General features: G+C 42.0%; 2 protein-coding genes across 2 annotated transcripts in view; one reads left to right on the top strand and one right to left on the bottom strand.

Moving 5' to 3' along the window:
- Positions 1–20691, bottom strand: part of LOC142578952 (tyrosine-protein kinase Btk-like) — a 30296-nt gene extending 9605 nt beyond the window's left edge. Inside the window, exons 1-15 of the mRNA XM_075688691.1 lie at positions 20427–20691; positions 19228–19403; positions 18859–18948; positions 18671–18752; positions 17610–17765; positions 15227–15272; positions 14972–15062; positions 14683–14747; positions 12832–12891; positions 12505–12633; positions 11355–11557; positions 8299–8363; positions 7692–7798; positions 6708–6796; positions 1771–1972 (exon numbers count right to left, since the gene is read on the bottom strand). Coding sequence (XP_075544806.1) covers positions 1771–1972; positions 6708–6796; positions 7692–7798; positions 8299–8363; positions 11355–11557; positions 12505–12633; positions 12832–12891; positions 14683–14747; positions 14972–15062; positions 15227–15272; positions 17610–17765; positions 18671–18752; positions 18859–18948; positions 19228–19383 — 1541 coding nt within the window. The 5' untranslated portion in view covers positions 19384–19403; positions 20427–20691. The remainder of the gene's footprint in view (positions 1–1770; positions 1973–6707; positions 6797–7691; positions 7799–8298; positions 8364–11354; positions 11558–12504; positions 12634–12831; positions 12892–14682; positions 14748–14971; positions 15063–15226; positions 15273–17609; positions 17766–18670; positions 18753–18858; positions 18949–19227; positions 19404–20426) is intronic.
- LOC142578185 (methionine adenosyltransferase 2 subunit beta-like) lies at positions 19912–26082 on the top strand. Its single transcript, XM_075687587.1, has 7 exons — positions 19912–19962; positions 20568–20755; positions 20982–21159; positions 21243–21357; positions 21437–21589; positions 21672–21865; positions 24534–26082. Exons 1-7 carry the CDS (start codon positions 19912–19914, stop codon positions 24813–24815), a joined length of 1161 nt encoding a protein of 386 aa, XP_075543702.1. The 3' UTR covers positions 24816–26082.
- Positions 26083–26815: the final 733 nt, after the last annotated feature.

Raw genomic sequence — 26815 nt, 5'->3', positions numbered from 1 at the left:
CTCGGACTCACAGAAAAATACAAAGAGAGAGAGAGGGGGGGCTGCAGTTTCGTCGAAAAGGTGAAGCAGTATTAGTGATAGTGAAGTATACGACAATTACACGAAGGAAGATTGTGTCACCAAGAGATGCCAGATTCTTGGTGGTGGGAGAGGACTCAAGCTGTGAAATTGAACCGTCTCCTACTATGAGGTCTTGTAAAGTCTCATATAAGGCTGTGACTTCAGTGAACAATTCCTTGAGGTCAACAATATTTCTTAAAGTACAAGAAATATATATATATATATATATATATATATATATATATATATATATATATATATATATATATATATATATATATATATATATATACATACATATATATATATATATATGAGGAGGAGCCAGCGAGCAATCTGGGAGTAGGGAACTGCGGAGTTGGCGCGGTCCGTTTGTGTTTAAGAGGGTGGCACGGCATAGAGCTATGGGCACAGCCCATTGGTTTTCAGAGGGGTGGAAGGGCGACAGAAGAGAGGCGCACGGAGAAGGCTGGAAAATGGGTGCGCAGCAGCTGTTGGGGCAGCAGGCCATCGTGCAGCGGCTCGAATTTCACGTTTTCTTTTTTTCTTTTCAAGGAGTTCACATTTCACTACCTTTTGGCATGGGCACTTCATCGTTACAACCGATAATGCGGCATGGGGGCATTGTAGTAAGTGGATTATTTCACCATGGAAAACATGCAAAAGTTGACGGTGCAGCAGCTTTTCGTTGTTATAACTGATATAGTGTTAAAACCGGTATTGCTATAAGTGGGCTTGACTGTACTGATATAACGACCACTTTTTGCAAAACTATAGAGTTTGTTATAAATGGATTTGACTGCATACAATGAGCTAATGGACACAGAAATACAATGATTACACAATGTGCACAATAAACCCAGGAAGCTATGGATTATCAAGCCATAAGCAGAGGAACATAGAAGCTTCCAGCACGTGTACTGCTGGGAGTATCCAATTTGGCTTAACCCGCCGTGGTTGCTCAGTGGCTATGGTGTTGGGCTGCTGAGCACGAGGTCGCGGGATCGAATCCCGGCCACGGCGGCCGCATTTCGATGGGGGCGAAATGCGAAAACACCCGCGTGCTTAGATTTAGGTGCACGTTAAAGAACCCCAGGTGGTAAAAATTTCCGGAGTCCTCCACTACGGCGTGCCTCATAATCAGAAAGTGGTTTTGGCACGTAAAACCCCAAATATTATTATTATATTATTAATTTGGCTTACACATGGCATCACTGACTTGAGCATAATAGTGCCTGGTGTGCTATGAAGACACGGGTGTGAAAAATATGTCGCCCATACCCCAGAATACACACTTCTTCAACCAAATAGTCACGTAATTTCACACTCAGAACGTGAACTGCTGAAAGCACAAGGATTGTTTGGGAAGCACCAAGAAGAGAGAAATAAATCTATAAATGGGACTGAACTGCCAATTCATTTTACAGATGAGGCGTGATGTGGCTCAGGAGCACTGAATCATGCCACAAACAGGCAGCCTGTGGCATCCTTAGGCATGGCAGAGCTGGGTACCAATTAACAGTGACACGCTCAGTACGCAGAGTGTATCACCAATTCAGTCCGTCACATTAGTCCACATTCAACAGAAACACTTGTCCTTGGCTTTGAGGTCTTCTAGGTATATTAGCTGGCATAATTTTTGTTCATCACAAGGTAGCTCTTCTTCCAGAGTTTGTTTACAGGGTGGAGAATTGGATGATCAGTAATTACCTTGCCAGCCCAAAATCAGCCACCTTCACCACATAGTTCTCGCCAACAAGGCAGTTCCGTGCAGCCAGGTCCCGATGAATGTAGTTGTGCAGCTCAAGGTAGGCCATGCCGCTAGCCACTTGCAAGCATATGTCAAGCAGCAGCACAGGGCCTTTCTCGCTCAAGGCACGCTCGTGACGGCGCAGGAACTGTAACAAGGAGCCTGCGATTGCAGTCAAAACAGAGAGTAAGTGAGTGAAAAATACAAGAGTCAACAACGAAACCAAGCACTTGATTGCAGAATGTTAAAAAACCTTAAGAGTTGAATGAAGAGTGCTAATGCAACGTTGATTATCACACATCTGAGCTGGCGCTTTATTACCAAGCCTCCTAACAAAGTTATCAATGTGATGTAGGAAGGATGCTTTGTGAAAGTGTTCCAAGGCTTGACCTATCGAAAATCAAAATGACTTGGCTGAGATCAATTGCTAAGCAAGGACACAGTGGAACACGTGCTCACACATGTGTAACACTTAGCTTGGAGAAGGCAAGAAATAAGCCCTCACTTTACATCCATGCTGGCCAGCCCCTGCACAAGAGTATGTGAGATTATACAGAATTTTTTAATATTTCTATTGTTTATATAGTGACAGAAGTTTTTTTTGTTTCTTTCCAGAACACCTTCTGAATTGTTATCCATCGTTTTTATATACAATGGAGAATTCTCCCTCTTTGCTTGCCTTCAGAAAACTAACTAAAATGTATTTCCTCCAACATTTGTAATTTTGTTGTACATTTGTTTTGTTCTCTTCAATCCAATTGTAGTTCATTGGCCTTAATAGTTATGTTACTTGTTGATGATGAATGTGCTGACGACTAATTCTGTCATTCTTCCTTATCTTGCTTTATCGTGTTTGATACACTGTACATGCATTTTTATTTGAATGTGTTTGATATTTTGCAGTGTGTTTTGAAGCATGTTGAGCTCATGTTGTGTGCTGCGCGTGCTGTCTGGTGTTAAAGGCCTAGTCAGGTGGCTTTTAGTGCCGCCTTTTGCCTTGGCACCAAGACAAACCGCTATTGAGCATTGTTTTGTAAATAAACAAATAAACAAACAAACATGCCGTACATACTTGTGTAAGGACCGCACTTTTTTTTCACAATTTTGACGAGGTGGAGACCTTAGACAGGACCGAACCAAATGGTTCGGTCCCTACAAGATGGTTGCTACTAGGTGGCTCTAGATACCATATGCCCCTACTAGATGGCTCTCATTTGTAGTATAGTGGCACGTGGAAGTACGCAGCACGTGAAAATTCACTGATGTGTACGTGCGACATTGAGGCACCAAACGGGACTGCTTCTTCACTGGAAACTTCTTCACTAAGTTTGGGGGCTGCCAAGTTGGGGGTGTGGCTTTCATGTGGGTGTGGCCCACACACAAGTCTATATGGTATTTCCTTCTCGTAGTTCACACAAAATGACAAATATGCTTGCTGCAATAAAACAGAAACAACTTTATGTGCCATAGATATTAGTAACTAAATTTTTACTACAGTCGCCCAAACACTCCAGCTTCGTATATTGAGCATTAAGTGGTTGAATCAGTCACTTTAGCTGTCAAATGCCCACCACTCAAACCACGAATTTCTGAGGTAATCTAACAGTTGCCACTGCTAGCCACCAGTAGTTTGGCATTTAAGGTACACATATGACCATGTTACAAATATTTTGTCAAGCATGACATGAAAAGTGTAAATATAGATTTTTTTTTTTATGATTATAGAAGGCCCCCAGTTTAATGCACCAGGGAGAACATACCAACTATTTATTAATTGGGGAGGCAGGCCCCCTTTTCTCATATATGTGGGAAGAAAAACCAAGGGACAGAATTTTTGTTAATCATGACCATATAAAGCCAACAGACAATGAAGCCAAAGGAAAGCATCCACGCATTACCACGCATTACCATGCGACTGGCCGCTCAAGGCACTCTGTATCTGCAGGCTTTTCTTCTCTGCCTGGAAAAACGCTTTTATGTAGCACATATTAAGTTATATCAGAAAGGTATATCAGGAGTTTTTCACTTTGCTGTACAATTTTCTCATTGACACTTTTCATCTTATTATAATATGTATTTGAGAAGCTGAATAATTATTACAACTAATTATGTAATTAGGCGGAATGCAAGAAATAATCTGAGTATCTCCAAGCGACGGCAAACAACATTACCTTGGTTCACTCCAGCTCCGTGGCATTTACACATTTTTAACGTTTGGATCAAGTTACGTGGGACATCCTATATATGTATGAAACTTGCGGATTACTGTTGTATTAAAATATTGAGAAAATGTGTCAGTGAGATTTATCTTTGTCATTGAGAGGTCTGATTATCAATCATATATGAGGAATGCTTACAGACAGTGTCGACAAACTTTCTTAAAGCGTGACGCTGTTAGCTGTATCGATTTCTGGAATAATACATATCCCACGTTTTTGCAGCTATTAGTACAACTACAGAAACAAGCTCCTAGAATTATGATGCACTTGAAGTACACAGACCTGAGCATACTTTTAACTGTCAGATCTGTCAACACACTACAAGAAGAATTAATGCATGTTTTCGTGTCTTCATCCCCTTTGCACATTAGTTACAAGGAGTAGTTCGCATAATTCACCATGAAGAGGAGTTTAATTACCCTATATCGAATAGTGTCTTCATCACACTCAAAAGGAACACAAGGGCTGCAACAACTAATGTTTAACCCACTTAGATGCCAAAATACTTACAAATAAAAGGCCACTTGAATTTTGTGGTGCTCTCGTGTGGAATGAAGTTCCCAGCAATATCAAGTTCAGTAAGGATTTTGAGTGATCATCTAGGCGTTATTTATTAGACCTCTAAAAAACTAGAAAACTACTTAACAAAATAAAAATTAGGATTTTTCATTTACTTAGCGTATATCTTGAACATTTCTGTTTTAGTGCGATGTCTGAGTTTGTGTTTTCCTCACAGGATGTCCACATATTTTATATGCATGGGATGTCTATCCCCGCCCTTTCATTGTTTTGTATGCCTATTTTGCCACGAATCCCTCACTAGCCTTGTGGATATGGGTAGACACTTGTATGTTCTGATTTTGTGCAAAAATAAGCAATACCAAACTATGAAGAAAAAATGAGACAGAAATGTTGCTAAAATTCTTGCTAAGACTGTCAAGAGGATTTTTTTTTAATGTAGGCATTTTGCAGCACCATATTATAGGCTAACATGACCTGGATCATTTACCTAATAGCTTCATGTTTGCCTACTGTGTATGCAGGTGATGATAAAACAGTGAATCTAACAGCAGGTTGTAGAGGGCTCTTACCTTACTAATATGCTAATATATTTTGATAATAGATGATGACCACTTAAATTCAGCGTTTTCCTTCAGATTGGAAGATTAGAAATACAACACGATTCAGGAGAACACAAATTAACCTAGCTTTTCCAGCACAAAAACGCACTTAGTTGACATTATTCCTTTTTTTTTCTTGTTCATGAACATTCATGGCAGAACTAAAGTCTGCGGAACGTGCTTGGCCACTTGTTAACACGGCGATGACAATTACCTGAGATTTGTACAGGTTAAATACTATGCTTCCGCCCTTGATCTACCTGGAAGCCGCAGTGACGTACTGATTGGTCAGAAAGCCACAAGAAACGGAAGTGATGTGTTCAGATTTACGTCAACAAACTCAGCTACTTCGATATCTACACCTTTCTATACAGCCGATCGGTCTTATCCACCTCCTGTGTTCTAAATATGAACATACAATTTGATCCAATTGGTTTTTGTCAATTAACTTACTCCTATGCTTGCGAACGTCCACCAACTGACTGCGTTTAGTAATACTGCAGAACCCTAAGTGTTTACGCCAATTTAACTCAGTTTTTTAAAGAATGGAAACAACATGAATTTTGTGAGTGCTATGTGTCGAGAATCAAAACAATGCAAAGACTACCACAGTGAAGGCAAGCATTGCTTCATCATGCATGGAGCCCATGCGTCGTGCAGCATGTCACAGCCACTTACATGTAGTTTTTGAATAATAAAGTTTGTACTAGAAGAACATTCTTGAAGCAAATTTCCCACCTTTGAAGTCACTAAAATGTCGCCAATTGTTCATTCTAGCTGCTAAAAATTGCCGTTGCAAAGTAGAAAACTGCCGCTAAACAGAAAAGAAAGTAGCTAAATCTAGCGACAAAATTGCTAAGATGGCAACACTGATTATTACAGACCTGTAAATTATTGAAACCAATGCTTATTTTGTGTTTTCAGCGGTGGTTATGTTAGACGTGGCCTCAGCTGTTATGTTAGATTTCAAAAAGTGTGGGGGAGGGAGAGAGGCAAATGGCCTATTTTGTCACCCCACTTCTGACAGTGGGAAGATGGAGGGCAAGTGACCCCCCTCCCCCGAGTATATGTCTATGATCCGGGCCTGCACTTACAAGAAACCCTGAGCACCTATTTCAAAGCTACATGTGCACAATACTTTGTAAAAAGGGGCACTTCCCAGGACACATTACAGTGAACATTAAAGACTTGCAAAATTTTCTCAAGCATACTGAGTATTGAAAGGTGGTAAAGTTGCAAAACAATGCCCAAGCTGTGATAGATGCCATAGCGAGTGGCTCTAGATTTATTTTGGCCACGTAGGGTTCTTTAATATCCACAAATATAGAAGAACCGTTTGCATTCCATCCCCATCAGCGCGCAGCCACTGTAGATGGAATCAAGCTCGTAACATCATACTTTGCAGAAGAAAACCATCACCACTAAAATGTGAGTAATATGTTTCAAGCAAGAAGCTCTACACAGTGCTTACGCTCTTCATTTTTTAGGATCAAAACATTTTAACTGCATAATTAAATCAAAGATAATCAAAGACAACGTTTGAGCAAACAGACGTACCATGTTTCATATACTCCGCTACAATAAATATAGGACGGTGCTTGCTGCAGACACCATACAGCTGAACCAAATTGGGGTGTTGTAGCTTTCTGAAATTACAAAAACAGTGGTGCGATGAAAACAGATAACTGGAACACCAAGCAAGCAGTGTGTGATGCAAGTTTACTGCAGCCAAGTCTAAAGTTCAGTTACAAAAGTTGTCCGATTACTAAACATTACAGACTTATAGTAAAGATATTTTTTTCTAGAAGGTTGTGGTGCCGCTATACACAGATAAAAGCATAGGCTATAGATTTATTTTCCTGAAAGGTACGTATTCATAAAAAGCTACCATGATCACCAGTTAAGAGAGCTTTTAGCTTTTAACTTCACAAGCGCACTGAAAGGGCTGAGATGGACAAGACCAACTAATAATAAGTGGCCTGCATGCAACCTATGCACACCTAATAAGCAAAGCTTCCTCATCTCGCATGTTTTCATAAACTGACCCGCTCATTGATTGTTACTGTACTATGAGTTTTCAATTAATTCTATCTCGTCCTGGTCATTTGCTAACCTCCTGGTTAACTCAGATTTACCCTGGAAAGGCGTCGATCAATGGTTTGATACCCAGATCAGGACAAGTTATTTTTTTTTTCAAGTGCAAATCTTTTTTTCCAAAAAACCTACACAGGTTTCCTTTGTAGCTTCACCCTACTCTCAGGCAGATAACAATTTCTCCCTGAAATTATTACAACACACGTCGCTGCAGTTACATTGATTTCCATGAAATCATTCATGTCTGTGTACCACATGCACAACTTAAAGCTGTCTTCAAACACTTCATACGAAACATCCTAAAGTCACAGCTTTAACAGGGGGGGTCCAATTACAGAAGTTTAAATCTGTATCTTCGTGCCAGAAGCACACGCTTTCAATTTACCAGGACAGAGGCCGACTACTAGCTGCTAATCTTGACCTAAGCACATGCCACTAGGTACTTACGTCATAAGCTTTGCCTCTTCGATAAAGTCATCCTCAGACATGGTACCTTCCTTCATCATTTTCACAGCCACATCCCGACATCCCCTCCACTTGCCTCGACGCACCACCTGTTTGCGCGAACACGAGTATATAAATACTTAACATGGTAATTTGGCCAACCGTAAGTTCTTTTTTTTTTCATCTATGCCATACACAATTAAGAAACGCATGTCTGCCTGGCTAAGTTGTGCAACAAAGTCAAGATTTCAAGTTGTCCCAGAACTCAAAATATAAGATGAATCATTTCACTACGAGAGCACACCGAAGAATGAACCATTGCACTAGCAGCCATGTCTCAAAGCAGTACATGCTACGTTAAGCAATCTTTATTTCTTTTTTCAAAATTAGTGCGTCTACTCAGTACTTGGTCAATTAATATCATAACATAAAATGTGCATGGGCGTAGGAAAGCTAGAGAACCAGAGAAGAGTCTAGCAGTAGATGTTTTTTACACAGCAGTAAAACAGCCTAGCTTACATAGTTTTTAGGCTTTCAGTGATAACTATGTATATAGTACATACCCATCCTCGAAAGCATGCATTAAAAAATAAATGAAGGGGCTTCTTACACCAAACTGCCCACTTCCAAGTTCTTCCAGAAGAGTCAGCTCGGACGGATCGATTTCCCATTTGTCTGCAGACAACAATAAACACAAGTTTTCCACCACTAGTTCCACACACAACTCCAACAAGTTTTCTTGAACTTGACTCCCACAACACTGGTGTTACAAACCACACGCTAAATCAATTCACAGTGTGATTCTCATGCTTCATATGAAGAGCACAACATAATCAAGGGTACCATATATTGGACAAACAAAAAAACGTTAACAATTGCCAATGAAAGCAAGAGAATAAAGGCATAAGCATAAGAATAAAGCATAAGAAAGAAAGAAAGAAGGAAAGAAAGGAAGAAAGAGAAAGGAAGCTTAGAAAGAAGCAAAGAAAGAAGCATAAGAATAAAAGGTTCCGATTTTGTAATTTTTGTTAATGCACTTCTGGTAGGTTGCGGCAGTTGCATTTTTTAAAAGCAATCTCTCCTGTACACATGCTGTAAAAGTAGTGCACTGTTTGACAGGTAATTATTCGCACCCACTTTTGAACTATCTTCCCAGTTCAAAACCCTCCCAATGTGATGGCAATGCACTTCTCATGTCCCTATAAGACAGAATGTGCGAACAGTGCTTGAGCACTGCAATTCACAGTGCAGAGAATAGTGCCAGCTGAAAACAGTTTACCAGTTATCTATCCTACACATTACATGGCCTGCCCAGCTCCATTTTTTCCTCTTAATGTCAATTAGAATATCGGATATCCCCGTTTGCTCTCCGATTCACGCTGCTCTCGTTCCGTCTCATAACATCATGCCTAACATTCTTCGTTCCATTGCTCTTTGTGTGGTCCTTAACTTGTTCTCGAGCGTCCTTGTCAACCTTCAAGTTTCTACCCCATATGTTAGCACCAGTAGAATGTATTGATTGCACACCTGTCCTGTCTTTTCAGTGATAGTGGTAAGCTTCCAGTCAGGACCTGACAATGTCTGCCGTACGCACTCCAACCTATTTTTAATCTTCTGTAAATTTTATTCTCATGATCAGGGTCCCCAGTGAGTAATTTACCTAAATAAACATACGCCTTCATAGATCCTTGAGGCTAGCTGGTTATCTTTAACTCTTGTTTCTTTGCCAGGCTATTGATCATTATCTTTGTCTTCTGTATATTAATGTTCAACCTCACTTTTACACTCTCTCTGTTAAGGTCCTCAATGATTTGTTGCAATTTGTCCCCAGTGTTGTCGAACAAGATGACAATATCATCTGCAAACTGAAGGTTGCCGAGATATTCGCCGTTGACCCTCACCCCTAAGCCTTCCAAGTTTAATAGCTTGGATACTTCTTCCAAGCACATGGTGAATAGCAATGCAGAGATTGCATCTCCTTGCCTGACCCCTCTCTTGATAGGTATATTTCTACTTTTCTTGTGGAGAAGCAAGGTAGCTGTGAAATCTTTGAAGATATTTTCAAAGATATTCACATATGCTTGCTGTACTCCTTGATTATGTAATGCCGCTACGACTGCTGGTATCTCTACTGAATCAAATGCCCATTTCATAATTATAAAATCTATATAGAGAGGTTGATTGTACTCTGCAGGTTTCTTGATTACCTCATTAATGACATGAATGTGATCCATTGTAGAGCATCCCTTCTTGAAGCCAGCCTGTTCTCTTGGTTGACTGAAGTCAAGTGTTGCCCTTGTTCTATTGGAATTTATCTTAGTGAATATTTTATACAATACTGAAAGTAAGCTAACGAGCCTATAATTTTTCAGTTCTTTAACATCTCCTTTTTGTGGAGTAGTATAATGTTGGCATTCTTCCAGTTTTCTGAAACCCTTAAAGTCAAGAGACATTTCATATAAAGGACCACAAGCTTTTCAAGCACGATATCTCCTCCATCTTTGATTAAATCAACTGTTATTCCATCTTCTCCTGCTGCTTTTCCCTGTTTCGTGTCTTGCGAGGCCCTTCTGACATCATCGTTATTTATAGAAGGAGCCTCTGTACCCTGTTCATTACTAGTTCGAATGGAGGTAGCGTGGCTGCTCTGGGTGCTGCACAGGTCAGTATAGAATTTTTCTGGTTCTTTTACTATATCATCAAAATTGATGTTGACATTACCCTGCTCACCTACCACTGCATACGTGTTTCCCTGTTCTATGCTAAGTTTTCTTCTCACTGATTTCATGCTGCGGTCATATTTTACTACTTTCTCAATTTTTGCGACGTTATGATTTCAAATATTGCTTACTTCTTGTTTTTCAGCTTTGATAGCTCAGCAAACTATCTGATCTCTTGAGTTTGACACTTTCATGCATTGTTGTTTCTTTAGTAGGTCCTTTGTTACTTGTAAGAGCTCACTCACTGGTCACCTTGGTGCCTTACCTCACACGTCAGCTGCTCCTTCTGAATTCAGCATAGTTACAGTTTGATTCATTACCTCTATGTTATCTTGACCTCCCTGTTCTAAAGCTCCATATTTGTTTGCAAGCAGCTGTCTGAATTTGTCTGCTTTTGCACTTACTACGTCTAGGTTGCATATCATATTGACCGCAAGAAAGACGGGGACAGAGGGAGAGAACACATAAACAGCACGGGCTGTTTATGTGTTCTCTCCCTCTGTCCCAGTCTTTTTTGCGGTCAATATGATATGCAGTAAATACCAACTAGGCCAAAGTGAAGTTCTTCTACGTCTAGGTTGGCCTGTTTATTTCTTTATTCATTTTGCTCTTTCCCTCTTAAAATTGAGAGCAATCTAGACCCCAATAACCTGTGATCACTGCCCTTTACTCTACCTAACGCTTTTACGCACTATGATGGGATCTGCAGAGCGTACAAAATTTATTTCACTTTATGTTTCTCCATTAGTGCTTCTCCAGGTCCACTTCCTGTTACTGCACTTCCTGAAAAATGTATTCGTCACTCCTTTGAGCTGCAGGGTGCCAAATACTTTTCAATGACATTAGCAAGGGTGCACATATCGCCTGGATAGCCGTTTCTATACAGCAATGCAGATGTCAAGAACGTGTGTCTGAAACAGGCAACAAATAAGAAAGGATGACCAACCATGGCCGAGGCCAGCAGTGGGAGCTGTGCGGCGCAGCTGCGCGGGCCAGTGGCGCAACCTAGTGGCCAGACCTCCGCTGTCATGGCGATGGTATCGCACCAGATCCTCAAGGGAGGGAAAACTGCGTCGTTCGGAGAGGTATAGGTGGCCACCAGCCCTGCTCTTGATGTGGTAGTGCTTAACTTGGAACACGCCGTTGGGACTGCATGAGCAGAGAGCGTGGCGCAATTGTCTTAAGAGATTTATAGGCTCAATTAATGCAAGGTTAATCTTAGTTTTCTTTGTAGCATATTTGACACCTCTGAACCATAAACATGTCAGGTGTCAAGGGTTATAGAAATTAGTGCCTTTTTTGAGCAATGTGAAGTCATTTTCAGTGTTACATTGATATATTGCCACACGTAGATTGTTTTATTTTATTGACAGTGACCATTTTTCACCAGAATGTGAAGTTAACACTCAGCACAAGAAACACATAATGTATCTGAAATTTCTTTAATGTTGTTGCCTATTTTATAGCGAAAGAGTCTTGTCTAATCAGGTTTCAAGTGCAAAATGCATAGTGCTGTACATTCTTGAAAGTATGCAAGTAGCAGCGATTACTCTGGAATGTATGGCAAGACAAGTATAAATAACAGACGAACTTGACCCATAGATTTCTGATTCAACGACTGACTGCCATTATCATTGTGATTTGAATGTTGCTTCTTTTTCTGGACACAAGTCAGCCCAACAAAGAGCTAAATACTCAGCTCACACTTTTGGCAGTGTTTAATTCTTTACCACCGCTGCAACGTGATAATCTAACCAAACCAAACTTTCCAGATACATATACCCAGTAATGCACATCCCCACTAGAGAATTACTGTCACTGTCGTGATTGTGGTGAACACACTGTGGTGAACATTCACTCGTTGATTCACAAGCTGGGCAGATGACCAAAATTTCACTTGTAGATGGCAGTATTCTAACGACAGTATAACTACACAGTCTTGTTAACCCTGTTGTTCCTCTTATTTTCCCTTCCAGAAACTGAAAAATATTCAGTATTTCAATCTCACCAAAAGTGTTGCTTTTAGAATGCCAATAGTTACTGCATGTCAAATGAAGAATCTATCTTTACTAGTATTTTTAATTATTTCAGCTTACCTGTTTGCTAGGAGTGACAGTGTGAAAAGGCCGTGGGTGGACGAATTGCGAATCACAAAGGCTCCTTCCTTAGTTTCCTGGCGCAAGATTTGTTCGGCCCGTTGTCTGGACATGTCTCCCGCGTACCACCTGCCACAGGCGAGATGAATTTACTCAAAAAAAAAAAAGGGGGGAACGGCTGCAACTTGAGTTACTGCATTCAGCCTGTCTTGACAATTGAAGGCCTTATCAATTCATTACAAGAACTGACACCTTAAATAACCAGAAAGAAACAGATCTCTTTTGAAGTTATGTCATGCAAAATAAAGGCAGGGTTGCACCACTCACTCGTGCTGCCACAGGCCGGCCTTCTCTTCCACATAGTTGCTTGGAATAAAGCCCACAGCCCTGTATGTTAAAAGTGACAAGCCAGGCAGAACAGCATATGTTTCATTAACAGAGTGGGGGAAAATGCTTACACATAAAAAAAAAAGAAAGAAAGCAAAAATAAAAGAAACAGACAACTGCTAATGAGAGATGCAGTTGAGATTGTGGAGAAAGAAAGAAAAAAAACTGAGGATAGGTCCCAACAATCTCAGACGCATTGCAAAAAAAGTGTGGCAGAAGTCACTACGTGTAAATTTAGGCTTCAATCTCGTATATGGATCACACAGCAACGATTGCTAGGGGAGGCTGGTTGCTCTCTGCAGCTGGCATGATCCTGGCTGACACAGAGCAAAGTGCACAGAAAGTGCACTCAGCTCCAAGATGATGACGGAAAGGCACAGATAAAGAAGGTGAAGCTGCCTCATAAGTTGGAGATGCCAATGCAGAGAGGTTTCGCAGAGAGCGATGATAGGGCCTCTTCTCAGATTTTTGTTCCTTCTTTCATGGTTCAGATCAATTTTCTTCTTTCAGGAATATTGTTTCCGAATATTTGCTTGAAGAACAATGGTTGAATACTATTACATTTACACAAGCAAAAAATTTATCACAATATTTCTGACAGAAAAAGACAGTGAAAAATAACTAATGAAGTGATGAAGTAACTCCAAAATCTACATACTTGGCCACATGCGAGTATCCATGAATGCCTATGGCCAACTTTAAAGAAGGAAATGAATCCTAATACTCAAGCATGGAGCATGTATCAGTTTCATATCTTAGCACAAAACAGCCAATATACACTTGTCATGCCATCTGAGTGTCCTAAACTAACTCCTGGTGCATTTTTCTAACTTCATAATTTTTTCTGATGATTTAAGTTTCTTGCAGTCTTAGTCTACTTAAAATTCTGGTGCCATTACGAAAGTTTGCATTGACACTCTTTTAAGTAAGCACATGCAATGCAATCACTACTAACTCAGGTTTGCAATTTTCAAAGCATTTAGTATTTATGCTAAAACATGAACACATCCTGCACAGCATGTCTGAAACAGAAGCAATCAGCATTATCAACTGTTCTAAAAATTTTAACCAAAAAACTTACATAGTCTTTTCTTTATTACACTCTGCAGTGCTAAAAAAACAAAAGCTATTTCATGCTGCCTTCTGCAAGAAAGTTAGGAACTCAAAGTGTGTTTCCATATATTTAAAATTCGTGCTTACACGCCATGTAAAACAAAAGTATAAAAGCTATAAAAAATGCACTATAGATTTAAAAAGAGCATAGAGAAGCTGACTTCTTGCTTGGCTTCAGTAATGCAGATTTGCTTAACAGCAGAAACAATGGTGAGAGTTTTAGTAGCTTTTCTCCCCTGAATAGACCACATATACATGAATCAATCAAGTATTTTTTTTAAGAAGGGCAACATTAAGTTATAATCTAAAGGACAATAAAGCATGCAAATGAATTTTCATGCCCTCATCACAATTGTTTATAGTTTTATCATATGTAACTAATATATTAAAGGAAGTTGTATCGCCTACTACAATAAATCACAACAATAGTCACCCTCTCGCGCTTGATTCTCTCTTGTTTTTACTCCCCAACCTGCATTAAGCAAGCTTTACTAAAAAATGTTTTCTACCAAGAACAATAGAATTCAGCCTCACACTTACGGATCCTTTTTCTGCATGGAGCAGAGGAAAAAAAAATCAGAAAGAGAGCAAAAGCAGGCACATGAGAAGCAAGCAATCATAAAAATAAAAGATGCTAAGCATCACAAGAAAGCACAGGGGAAAAGAAGGCCATCTTACCCATTCTTGTCTTTAACCTGCCACCAATGCTCTCCAGTATCGTCTAGCACAATGTATTCTTTGCCCTGGAAGACATTTTTGGTTAGTTCAGGCAAAGATTGCACCACAAAAAATGATTGCAGTATATTTATGTATATGAAATGTGTCCATTCTATCATTTAAAAAGTGTCTCAACAAGTCATTTAAGGTTACAACAGATGTTGAACCTGTCTTTCTTTCTTTCTTCTTTTAAGAACAAGACTACGTAATCTAGATACATAATAGTTGAAAGAATTAACTGGTCACTTACAGCTTCTAATGAAAGATCTCCTTTTTCGATGGCTTGGAATGAATACAGTGCTGTCACAATTTCGTAGCAACAGTACCCTGACAAAAGGGGAGAGAACAGCATTAAATAATTACAGAGTACTTGTTCATGATGCACCATCTCTTAAAGAAAAGAAACTAGAAACACACACAAGCAATTTCACAAAGGTAACACAATGGTCAAAGCAATCTGCAACATGCGTGCAAACAGCACAGCATCCAAACCTTGATAGGTAATATGTCCTTGGTCCTTGCAGGTACAGGGTCCCCACACGTGATGCTACCTGCACAAACATGCAGAAAAGCTATTATTAAAAACTACAAACAATGCAATTTGCAGATACGCTAGAAATCAACCCGTACTCATGAAAATCTTTTGACAATGCACGCCAGTTCGCAGTGCAAAGACTGCTTCCAAGAGTAATTTGTACAATTAGTCTACAAGAACAGAAATGCAAATTTCATGTCATTCAAAGCAGTGGAGCAGGTGGAAGTATACAAGTTGCCTTAATGGTAAACAATAATGTAGGAAAGCATTAAGTAATTTACGTGAACTGGTGTTCCCTGAAATCAGGCATGCGTGTGTAATACATGCCCACAGAATGCCTGGTCCATGAACTTGCCCAGCCCACCCCCTCACCCCACTTTGAATGAATTACTTTATTTCCAATAAAAATAATTCTATGATGGGGGTTCTGAGTAAAAAGTTGTGCATAGGCAACTTGACCAGCCCAAAAGCCTATCAAAGGCAACAGAAGGCAGCAAGCACTCACATGCGAGTATACAGGTATGTATGAGTCAATTTGCAAAAATGTACATACAAACAGGAAGTAGCACATTTGAATAATGAGATTACAAGTAGACTGCGTGCACAAGGAAATATAGAATTTACAAATGAGCAGTATAGATTATTTAAAGCATTGCTATTATGCAAAAACAAAAAATAATTTTAAAAATTGAATCGTAACATAGCACTATAGTCAGTACAGCACAAACTTGAAAAAAAACGGTCATATAAAGCACAGAATATGCACAAGAGCAATAGAAAATAAAAAGAATTAGTTGGAGTGGAATTAGTTTTGCAAGCTCCATAAGGACAGAAAATCTATTTTTCTTAAGGCAACGTTCTTGAGTAAAGTCTGAAGTGTGTGTCGAAGCATTTGTAGACCATAATTCGTTCTTGAGTGTGGAATGTTCCATTTTTAAGGTGTCCTTGTGTCATAGGCTGCAACATGCTTATGTAGACAAGCTATACTTCAAATACCATTTACTTTGTGCTTGAGCTCCTTGTGACATGTCAATGCCACTCGGTATTAAAAGAGATTTTGAAATCTAAGTAGTTTAAGTGTTGTAAACTGTGGCTGAGTAGGAGCATCGAACGGCTTATTATATATCATGCGAATTATATTTTTTCTGCAAGATAGTGAGACAGTGTATATTAGGTTTAGATTCCGTGCCCCATACTAGACAGCAGTAATTTAAATGACTTAAGAATAAAGCATTGCAAATTAGTAGTTTTATTTCGCATGGAAGATATTGCTGTCCATTTGCTTAATGCAAAGGGCCCATCACTTCCGAGGCTATCGCCCTCCAAGCATGCTACTTAGCTAGCTAAGTGGAAGGAGACCTGATAAATACCAAATTGTGACTGTGTACACTTCCTATGGTCATTATTTTCATGTCACACCATTGCCTAGTGAAGGGGAAGTAGAAGCTCAACAGAAACAATATGATGTCAATAAGTGGCACAGGTGCTGGCAGTTGCATTCAATCCTTTCTGTGCCAACTATTTTTATCTTTTTCAGGAAACCACTAAAATTTTTTATGACCGATTCATTATGAGTAGATTTAATATTGCAATACCGGCAGTTCATTTGTGACTTTCTGTTGCACCTTTACTGTCAATAGTTAGTTAATGTTTTTGAGTTGCATAGGCAAGGCCACAAAAACAGTCTGTATATATGAGAAGCATGATTATATTTTAGAACAGAAGTCCAGTGTATTTTTGTTATCCTCCATGCGATGCATTATTGGTGGCATGGTGTGGAAAGGAAATAGCAGGAGCCGGCGGCAAAGCATTTTTGTCGTGCCATGTGCATGCAAAAAAGGTTGCCAGAGGCTCTAAAGCCTTCCTTGCAATTGTTAGTACTAAGCTGAAGCTTAAAGGACAACTTACTAGAGCTATCCTAGTTTTATTTATTTGAAGTGAAGAAACGTCTAGAAATACCATGAATCCAGCATTGAAAAGGTGGCCATCATCACTGAAGCCACCTTACTTCACACCGCCACTTTTAAAACACAGGGGATCCAGACTTTCACTTCGTTTTTGCTAACTGTGCCCTCAAAAAATTTAGTTTTTTGAGAGGATGGTGGCATTTAATAGAGCAGCACTTGTCCAGGAAATCCCTGGACAAATGAGATTGTCACTGGCATATTTTGGAGGCAATGCCTGGATGAGTGAGGCTCATCTTTGGCACGGAAAGAATTAACAACCATAGCAACCACGAAGAACCATGCTAAGGGTTATGTCGAAGTCAGGCGACGATATCACCACAGTGACAGGTTGGTAATGCAAATTAATGAATTAATGCAATCAACAAATGATTACATGCAAAGCTCACCCCTGGAGTTAAGGGACTCCGCACTGTGTGGGGCGGTGACCAAAGTGCTTCGGCATCCTGGGGCACCACGAGATCCGCGGCCACAGCAGCCCCAGCGACCACCAGACCAGACACCCGAGTGGAATTTGTCAGCCAGCTGCTCATTGTTTACACACACTGAAAATGTAGCAGTAAGTCAGAGACTCAGTACCGTGCAACTACATTAAAACGCCTGGAATACATTTTCCATACAACACAAACAAGAACTCATACTACTAATGTATGTGTCAACAAGATAAGTCACCGATGAAATATAACAAATGAAACATGTCAGAGAATCAAGCAAGGTTGGAAGCTACAGGGTTGATTCACAAATGGACTGCAATCAAGAGATACTAATTCTGCAATGCCCACACCTAACAGATCAGTACGCCACCATTGTTGATGCATTACATAATACCATTTCAGCCTGCGATGCATCCAATCAAGTAAGGTCAGTCACACTCCGCAAGAATCAACTTTAGTAACAGTAACACTGAAAAAAATTTATAAGAAAATTAAAGATATGAATAGAACAGCCAAATGTCGTTTACATACATATTTTGTTTTTTCAGAGCACTTGTACAGCACCTGGTATTAGTGCAGGACTGCATAAAGAATTTATCGAAAGATAAGCAAACGCAGATGTTGGCAGTCCGCTGCCACCAGCTAGCTTATTTTAAAGTGTGAACAGAATTGCTTGGTGTGGTGTGTAACATTAACCGCACTCAAAATGAGGCCTTGAAGAAATGGAGAAAATGAAATAATGGAAACAGTACAGGTGTCCAACATATTCAATCCAGTACTGAATTTCTCGCAGGCTTTTTCTTTTCCTATGAGGGTAAGCACATACTTTGCTTTGACTTGTAAACTATGAGGATATAAAGACTGCAACAAGTCACCATGTAAGCTTGATACATTTTTTTGTTCTTTTCCTTTGTCTGGTTGGTGCTGACCTTTTTGATGCATGAATTTAGGCACAAGCACATACTGATGAAACAAAAAGTAGTTCTTACATACAAGTGGCGAAACAACATTCTTACATTTTCTTAAAGCAATTATCCATTCTTCTCGTTGTGCTTCTGATGATGCCACAATGTACATAAGACGATCTTTGTAGCCGATCTAAGCAGGAGATAAAGGAGCAAAAATAAATTGGGTCATTATTTCGGATAATAGACATTCTGTAAATTCATGAGTAACAAAGCTTTGATAGAAGCAGGAGACATGCCTGAAATGCTTTCTCGCGTTCAAGCGCTCCATCATCAACACGCTCAACAAGTCGCACTGTACGCAGATCCAGGCGTCCTTTTTCTTTGCCCTGCCGCATAACAAAGGAAACCATGACATGGCTTAGAAACAGTGCTTCTTTGACTTGTTTGGCACAGCAATGCGGCAAACTGCAGACCAGTAATGCTAACAATACATGTCCTATGTGGAAAGCTTAGAGGAAGCCCTATAGTTCGTGGTCATCTACTGCCCTTTTCACATGTGTGCCATAATGAATACGATAAATATAATTATGCAGCATATGCATAAAAACTCAACAAGACAGACAGAGTCAAAGGTTAAGGAATGTAAAGAAGCAAAAACTACTTGCATCTGGCTTTCCATCGTGATACCGCAGGCAGGCCTTGGTGAGCACAAACCAACGTGACTTGTAGTTGACAGATTTGAGGCGATTATTGCTTTGGGAACGCTTGAGCATAGGTGCCTGCAGCACTGCTTCTTCGTTTATGGATGCCATTTTCATCATAAGTATAAAGGTCCTGCAAACTGGAAGCAATAGTAGCATGCGGTTAAGCATTTGAGGGGGACTTCGTTATTGCCCTCTCGGACTTCGTTAAGCACACAACATTAACAACTTTCTACGATGAGCATGTGTTCCCAAAGTTAAGCTAAGGTGCTCGCTAGTTGTGCGAAAGTACCGCAGCATTATATAAGAACACCGAAGTTTATAAATCCAGCTAGTATTGCAATACCAAAGAAAGCTGAGACTTCCCTGTTTTTGATAATAGCTGACAAACCTCCAATTGCATAGCATATATTTCTCAGGTGGTGCGTTTAATCTGCGACTGTGAGATTATGACCGGTTCTTCGGCCAGTTGGTTTTTGTTCCCTGACGCTTATCCCCCGTCCGCATAAGAACGCCCTCTTTCTTCTGAGCTAGATGCTCGTCCCTGCACGACAAGCGGTTCATGGGCGTTTCTGGATTTCGCCCGCCTCGTGGAATGCGCTTTGTCTTCCACTTTCGCTGCAAGTTTCGACGCCGGTACGTCCGGCTATGGTCCGGCAGAACAGCCGCTACGTGGTGCGGCAGATGCCACGCCAGACAGCAAGCGAAAAAACAGCAGAATAACCGGAAGCACGGTGTACAGGCGCGCGCTCGAGCAGTCCTTTCAGTAGTCGTGAAGTTCGGTTTTCACCGAGGCCTCCTACACAAGAGACACAGCGCCAGGCAAGACGACACAAGGCTTCGTGAATGCTACAATTTCGCGTTCTCCCAGCACGACAGGTAATTCCAGTGTGCCAGAGCCCTCCAGTCAACGTTACCGAAACCGTCGGTGATGTCACGACATCGCGACAGACCAAAACAAATCCGATTACCCTAATTTCTAAATAAAATGAGTCGCCGTTTTTACATATTTGCTGGCCATCAACTATGCGAACGGAAAACGTAGAAACGGTGATTTTGGCCCACTGACATGACAAAATCAGTCAAAACAAATATACGAAATCACGAGTGAAGGATGCCCCCATCACTTGAATAGCGAAGCGACGCTAAAAGCCGCTACTCACCGCTGTTTCGTGCGCTAGTGCCGATGTAAATCCCACGCCTTGCATAGCGGACGCACTCGCACAATGACACACGATACCCTGCACAAGAAGCACTGGGCACATATTCCGAGTCCGCAGATTGCTACAAGGAACTTGCAGTAGCAGCCATCACGCTGTCTGCGGCTAGCTAGCTTAGCCCGTCTGACTGGTGGAGGAGACGGAGGAGACGCTGGCCTCCTTGCACTCTCTCAGAAAACGGAAATTCCTCGAAGTAAACGTAACAACTTCCTGTTACACTTTCTGGGAGCCGGCGGTGGTGTTCAAGGTGCTCATTTGTTTGGCGACTGCAGGTAGTACGATGTTGTTTCCGGTCATTTACTTTGTGCCGGTGTGCTTTCTTTGTGGCGCAAGTACTTACGTAGGGCACGTAGGGAGATAGCGGGGCTGGGTCTGGCCGAACACGACGTGACGGGTCGTGCTGCTGGTTTCGAGTCCACCCGTTGTTGTTATCTCTTCGGCAGCTTTTCCAAATTCTGAAAGAAAATTTACTTATGCACTTGTTTTATTCTTCTCCAGTATGAAGACTGTTCTTATCACAGGAGCCTCAGGTCTGCTCGGAAGACCCCTGGTTAGAGCTTTCCAGGCCGCGTCTTGGAACGTCACTGGTCTCGCCCACAGCAGAGCATCTGGAGAATTGCTTAGCGTGGACCTCACTGACGCTCAGCTGACGGAAAAAATCGTGACGGAGAAAAGGGTAACAGTGTTGTCGCATCACGTGCCTCACCACGCTATAGTTGCTTTCGTAAAATCAATTGGAGCGATTGCATTCACTTCCAGCCGAATGTCATCGTTCATTCAGCTGCCCAGCGGTTTCCTGACAAAGTTGAGAAGGATTACGACGGCAGCTACGCACTTAACGTCACTGCATCCAAAAATCTAGCAGCTTTAGCCGGTAAGTTAGCGGTGCACGCGCGCGCGTGTTGTAAACAAAAAGACGGAAAGTCGATGCAGCGGGTACATTTGACTTACAGATGCCGTAGGAGCAGCGTTCATCTTTATAAGTACAGATTATGTATTTGATGGACGGGACCCGCCCTACTCCGAAAGCGCCAAGCCCAACCCTTTGAACAAGTACGGCACAACGAAAGCAGAGGCTGAGCGAGCAGTGCTCTCTGCGAAACCAGGTCGGTTCCTGTGCCGTGCACATAAAACTTAAGTCTAGCACGCTACAAAAGAGTGTATTCGCAATTTCCATTCAACGTGCAGACGCAGTCGTGCTACGTGTGCCCGTGCTGTACGGGGGGGAGGAGTACGTCGCCGAGAGCGCCGTGTCGGTCTTGTGCGAGCTGCTGAACGACCGCTCGAAGCACGTGAAGGCGTCGGACTACGAGATCCGCTACCCTTCCCACACTGAGGACATTGCGTTCATCGTTGTCCAGCTTGCCGAGCGTCGACTTAAGGTATTATACTGCACGCACGGAGGCAGAGAAGGGGGATCTGGGCATCTCCGGCTTTCCGTGCATTGAAGGCACGATCAGGAGCATCGGCATAAGTGCTGCGCCGTCTTTCATTGAAAACGTTCCCAAGAAATGTCATTCATAACCTTTCACAAAGAACTAGACCACTGCGCCAGTCAAACACGTACAAGGCGAGCGCAGTCTTGTTTGTATTTGTCTGTGGTGGTAGGCACATAGACACAGACGCGTCCATTCGCAAGTGCTCCCTCCTCAGATTAATTGAGGTCTGCCTTAGCTTCTATTCTATAGCGACACCTAAACGGAGTATTGATCGTCTCGACGCATGTAGATACACAGCTTCATTACGGTACAGTTGTTTGGGTGCATATGTCAAAATTGAGAGGGTCTCGTTTTGATAATGGCTCTTGCGCTCTTGTTTGATTGGTTATTTGTTATAGCGATGCGTACCGTTGTCATAATTTGACTTTTTGTGCAGTGCGCACACGTAAAAGCTTTCAATATGCCCAGACTGTCGTCATTAAATCGAACGGAATTTAATGAGCGACACAGGCTTCTCCTCACAAGCCTCCTTGTTGTGGGGAAGCCAGTTTCGGCGAACGCTCTGCGGCAAGCTAAGGACGTACGCAAAGGTAGCTTTTGAATCGTGTCGATCTAAAGTAAGTAAAGTATTTTTGGCTCTGCTAAATTGCGAAGAGATTATATGTATACTTGTGTGTGTCTTTCCCTGCTTTGCTGTTGTTGCCCTGTAGAAGGGGGCTGGTGGGCCTTTGTCAAGCTGCCGTTTACGAGCAGCTTTTACCCACAACCTCCTCCATGATCCCGATGGAAATAAAGATTAAAGATTATTATTATTATTATTATTATTATTATTATTATTATTATTATTATTATTATTATTATTATTATTATTATTATTATAAGGTGCTGTACGTATGAGATTTCCCGTTGAAAAAACCGAAATCCTGAAAGTATCCGCGACGAAATTTTTATTACTACTACTTCATATATATGCCGTACTGTCGGCATGATTCAAAAGCTGCTCCTGCATTGACCAGAAAGCATTCGTCGAAGTTGACTTTTCCACAATACTACAATCTGTGCGGAGGAGCCCACTTCGCCAATTTAATCCGTGCTACCTGTGCGGACTAGCTGATCAGCGCAGACGGTGACATGGATGATATAGCAGTAACTTAGATTTGTATTAACTTAACACGTTCTAATAATCCGCCACCATCGGTCGCGGATGCGATGCATCGCCAACTGCGTATCGACGTGTAGCGTGTCAACGGCAGTGCAGCTTTTTCGGACAACGGCGGGTAGCGGATAGAATCCCGAAGAACTACGTGAAAGGTTTTTATTTTCATCGTGTTTGTTCACTGCGAGCCTGATTTTGGTGAAGACCTACACCCTGGGTACCATTTCGAACAAAGAGTACGTAACAGCTGCAGCCGTGCAATACGGGGAAGCTGCCTGTAGCGACATCCTCCTTTTGTGGCGTCTGTCGTTGGTATAAACATGTTTTGCTGGTATAGAAGTCGCCAGAGAAGGGAACTGTGACGTCACCATGCTCTCCACTCTGTATTCGAGCCGTTATGCCGTTTTCCGTCGTTCTGTTTGCTGCGTTATACTGTTACACAAAGGACAAAAAAAAAAAAAGCTGACACACATGCGAATACTTTCAACTGTTTGTTTTTCGCTAGCGCGCGTCAAATATAAACAAGATAGGGCGACTGAAAATGAATAGAAAGCATGAAATGAAAGACTGAAATGGAAGTAATCTACGGACATTCGATCACACAATGACAAGTATCTAACTATTGATCTAACGTTCGTCTATGAATTTAAAGGTTGTTTCTCCCAATGCCACAGAAAGTGTGCTACGTGGTTTCCCGAGTCGTTAGCACATCTATGGCACTGGGAGAAACAGAGAAACAGCATTTAAATTCATAGACGAGCGTTAGATCAAGCCATATACTTGTCATTGTGAGATGGATGTGCGCAGATTGCTTACATTTTCGTCTTTCATTCGATGTATTCAGGGTGTCCCAGCTAACTTTAGCTAGAGTTGAAGATACGCAAATGCAACGTAGCTGGACAGAACAAGGGTAATGTTGTTTGTTGTCGCTTGAAGATACTCAAACTTTCTTAATTCCGCATAATTAGATAATTAGTCTGATTAATTAATCAACATCTCATTTATAATCAGATTAAAAGTGTCAAAGAGAAAATTGTAGAGCGACATCAAAAAGCGACGGCAAACATTACCTTTGTTCTGTCCAGCTACGTGGGATTTTCATATCTTTAAACTATGGCTAAAGTTAGCTGGGGCACCCTGTATATTGTATATTTGCATATATTTGACGTGCCCTAGCGAATAATTAACAGCTAAAAGTTTGCGTACACGTACCAGTTTAATTTTCTGACCTTTGTGTAACAGTATAGCGCAGTAAACAGAACGATGTCGTAGCCACAGCGGAACCCTATACTGACCGTCTTCGGTGTTTCCGCCGTCATGTTCATCGTCGTGCATCTTGCCGACTCAGGCTGCAGTTCCCTTTCTTTTTTCCACTCGCATTTACTGCAGTCACCTTATAGTAGAAGCATCCGCAGGAGTTCCCTTCACGTTATCGCTGCGTGCGCTCATTTGCAGGACCGGAGCGTGAGCGGCGTGTACCAGTGGTGCGGCCTGGAGCCACTCACCAAGTACGCCATGGTGCGCGCCATCGGCCGTGCTCACGGGCTCAGCACCGACCACGTGTCGCCGGATGCCGAGCCGAGCAGCGGCGCCCCGAGGCCCCGGGACTGCCGCCTCGAGCACTCCAGGCTGCAGCAGTTGGGCATCGCCCGCCACACGCCGTTCGCCCAGGGCGTCGCCGGGTTTGCCAAGTTCCTCCAACCCGCCGCCGCCGCCGCCGGACAGCACCACGCGTGAAGCATACTGTTCTTGACCTCGCCGGCCTGTTTTTGTATCACTTGTGCAGTATTAGAGGAATGGGGACGCAATGCACTTTTGTGCGTTCGCGGGGAAATGGTGTGTGAGACGTCGACACCTTCAGTGCATCTGGCTACGAGAGTGCAGGCTGTTATCATGCGTGCTGACTTCTGCCACGGCCTACACATCGTTGCGGATGTCGGGCGTGTGTATCACTAAACGTGCTGTCTCGTCTGTTCCTGCGGTGTAATATCTACTCTTTATTCTGTCACCTTTTATTCCCTTTCCCCAGCTCAGGGTAGCCAGCTGGTACTTACCATGGCTAACCTCCCTGTCATTCCGTCCCTTTTTCCCTCTCCCTCTTAGACTCTTTATATCGATACGTTTTCATATGCAGTCGAATAATGTTCTTTGTGCGATTTTTGTGTACTGCGCTCTTATATGCAAGTGACAGAAGTGATATGCATCGCGCATAAATTCCACCTTTCTGTAAGTATTGCGCAGAAAACAAATTGAATTATTTGACTGCACATGGAACGTTTTGGTCTGTGTAATTATGAAAATTACGAACCTGTACATTGCTGAAGAAAACATAGGTTCATCGATTCCTGTGTAGCCTTGATGTTGCTTTTGGGCGTAGAGTGGTAACACGGACCCGGCGTCACGCAGCGAGCGCTACATCTCCGTTAAAATTGACCATATATGCAGTTGAATAGGTTGGAGTTGTCCTCTATGTTCACACGAGAATTACGCGGAGTAATCATGAAGCCTGTAATAACATAGTGCAAAGTACAGTGGAATTGCTTATTGGACTATACAAAGCGCTGCAACAGAAATTGGCACTAGCGCATGGTAACAGCCTGGCCTCTGGTGTACGCATGCGCAGTAGCGCCGCATTCGTGTCGCTTACGGGATTTGTAGTCTGCTACTACTCGTGCGTTGTACGCGTAGGACGTGTGTAACGATGTCGAAACTTTGACGCTCTCATTGAGCCAACTCCGCAGTCATTCCGCAAGTATATATACTTTTTCACGATATATAGAAGCCTACCTTTTAAGCATCTGTGCCTTAATTTCTGAGCGTTTGGTGGCAGTGTGACAGAAATGTACAAACATAAACCAAGCGTAGCGTCGACCAAGTGCACGAGTTCAAAGCAGGTATCGCTGGTGTGGATTCGTGCGCGTTTTTCTTTTTTCCCACCTTTCCCGCACAGCATTTGCTTGCAAGGAAGTGCTAGAAATCGAGAGCTTGTAAATGTTTTTGTTTGTTTGTTTGTTTGTTTGTTTGATAAAGAAATATTGAATTCACGTTGTCTGTGTGTTATAAAATAAAGCCTTTTACGACATCCGATATGGTATTCTGTCTCATAGCAAAGCAGGTCGGCGCATTATATATTTTGGCATTGAGAGTATTTCAAACATTTAAAACAAACATAAAACATTTTGTGTCGTCCAGAATGGCGCTCTATCTCATCTCAGACGAGCTGAGCACTTAGCGCACTCCTCCATGGCGCAGCAAGACTTCTGGAACTAGAGAGACGACTCAAGGAAATGGGCAGAGAAGGCATCTCTAATTCGTGCGCTGATCTTATTGATTTGAAGCACAAACTTCGGCAGAGTTAGCTCCCTAGAGATAATTCATGCAGGTACTTCTCCATGCTCCTGCACAATTTGCTCAACAAGTGCGACGTTTTACGTCTTAAGACAACTGGCGGGCTATTCAAGAAGCCGAGGTTGGGGCTCCGGATCAATTTCGAGCACCCGGGGGTCTCTCTAACGCGCATGCAAAGCACGAGCGTTTTTGCATTCCGGCTTCATCTGAACGCGGCCGCAGTGGCCTGTAATTGCACCCGCAACCTTGTTCTCGCCAGCATAATACGGCTTTATAATTGACGCCTTGGCCATCGATTAAACAGTAGGTGCTAGTGCTGAGACGAAGAACACGGCACAATGGGGTCGTTTGCATAGCGGACAAGGGAAGAAGCTTTCCTGATTTCCCGT

This window comes from Dermacentor variabilis, chromosome 4, assembly GCF_050947875.1.
Source record: "Dermacentor variabilis isolate Ectoservices chromosome 4, ASM5094787v1, whole genome shotgun sequence".
NCBI classification, from domain to species: domain Eukaryota; kingdom Metazoa; phylum Arthropoda; class Arachnida; order Ixodida; family Ixodidae; genus Dermacentor; species Dermacentor variabilis.
This window is presented reverse-complemented; position numbering and strand designations above follow the sequence as displayed.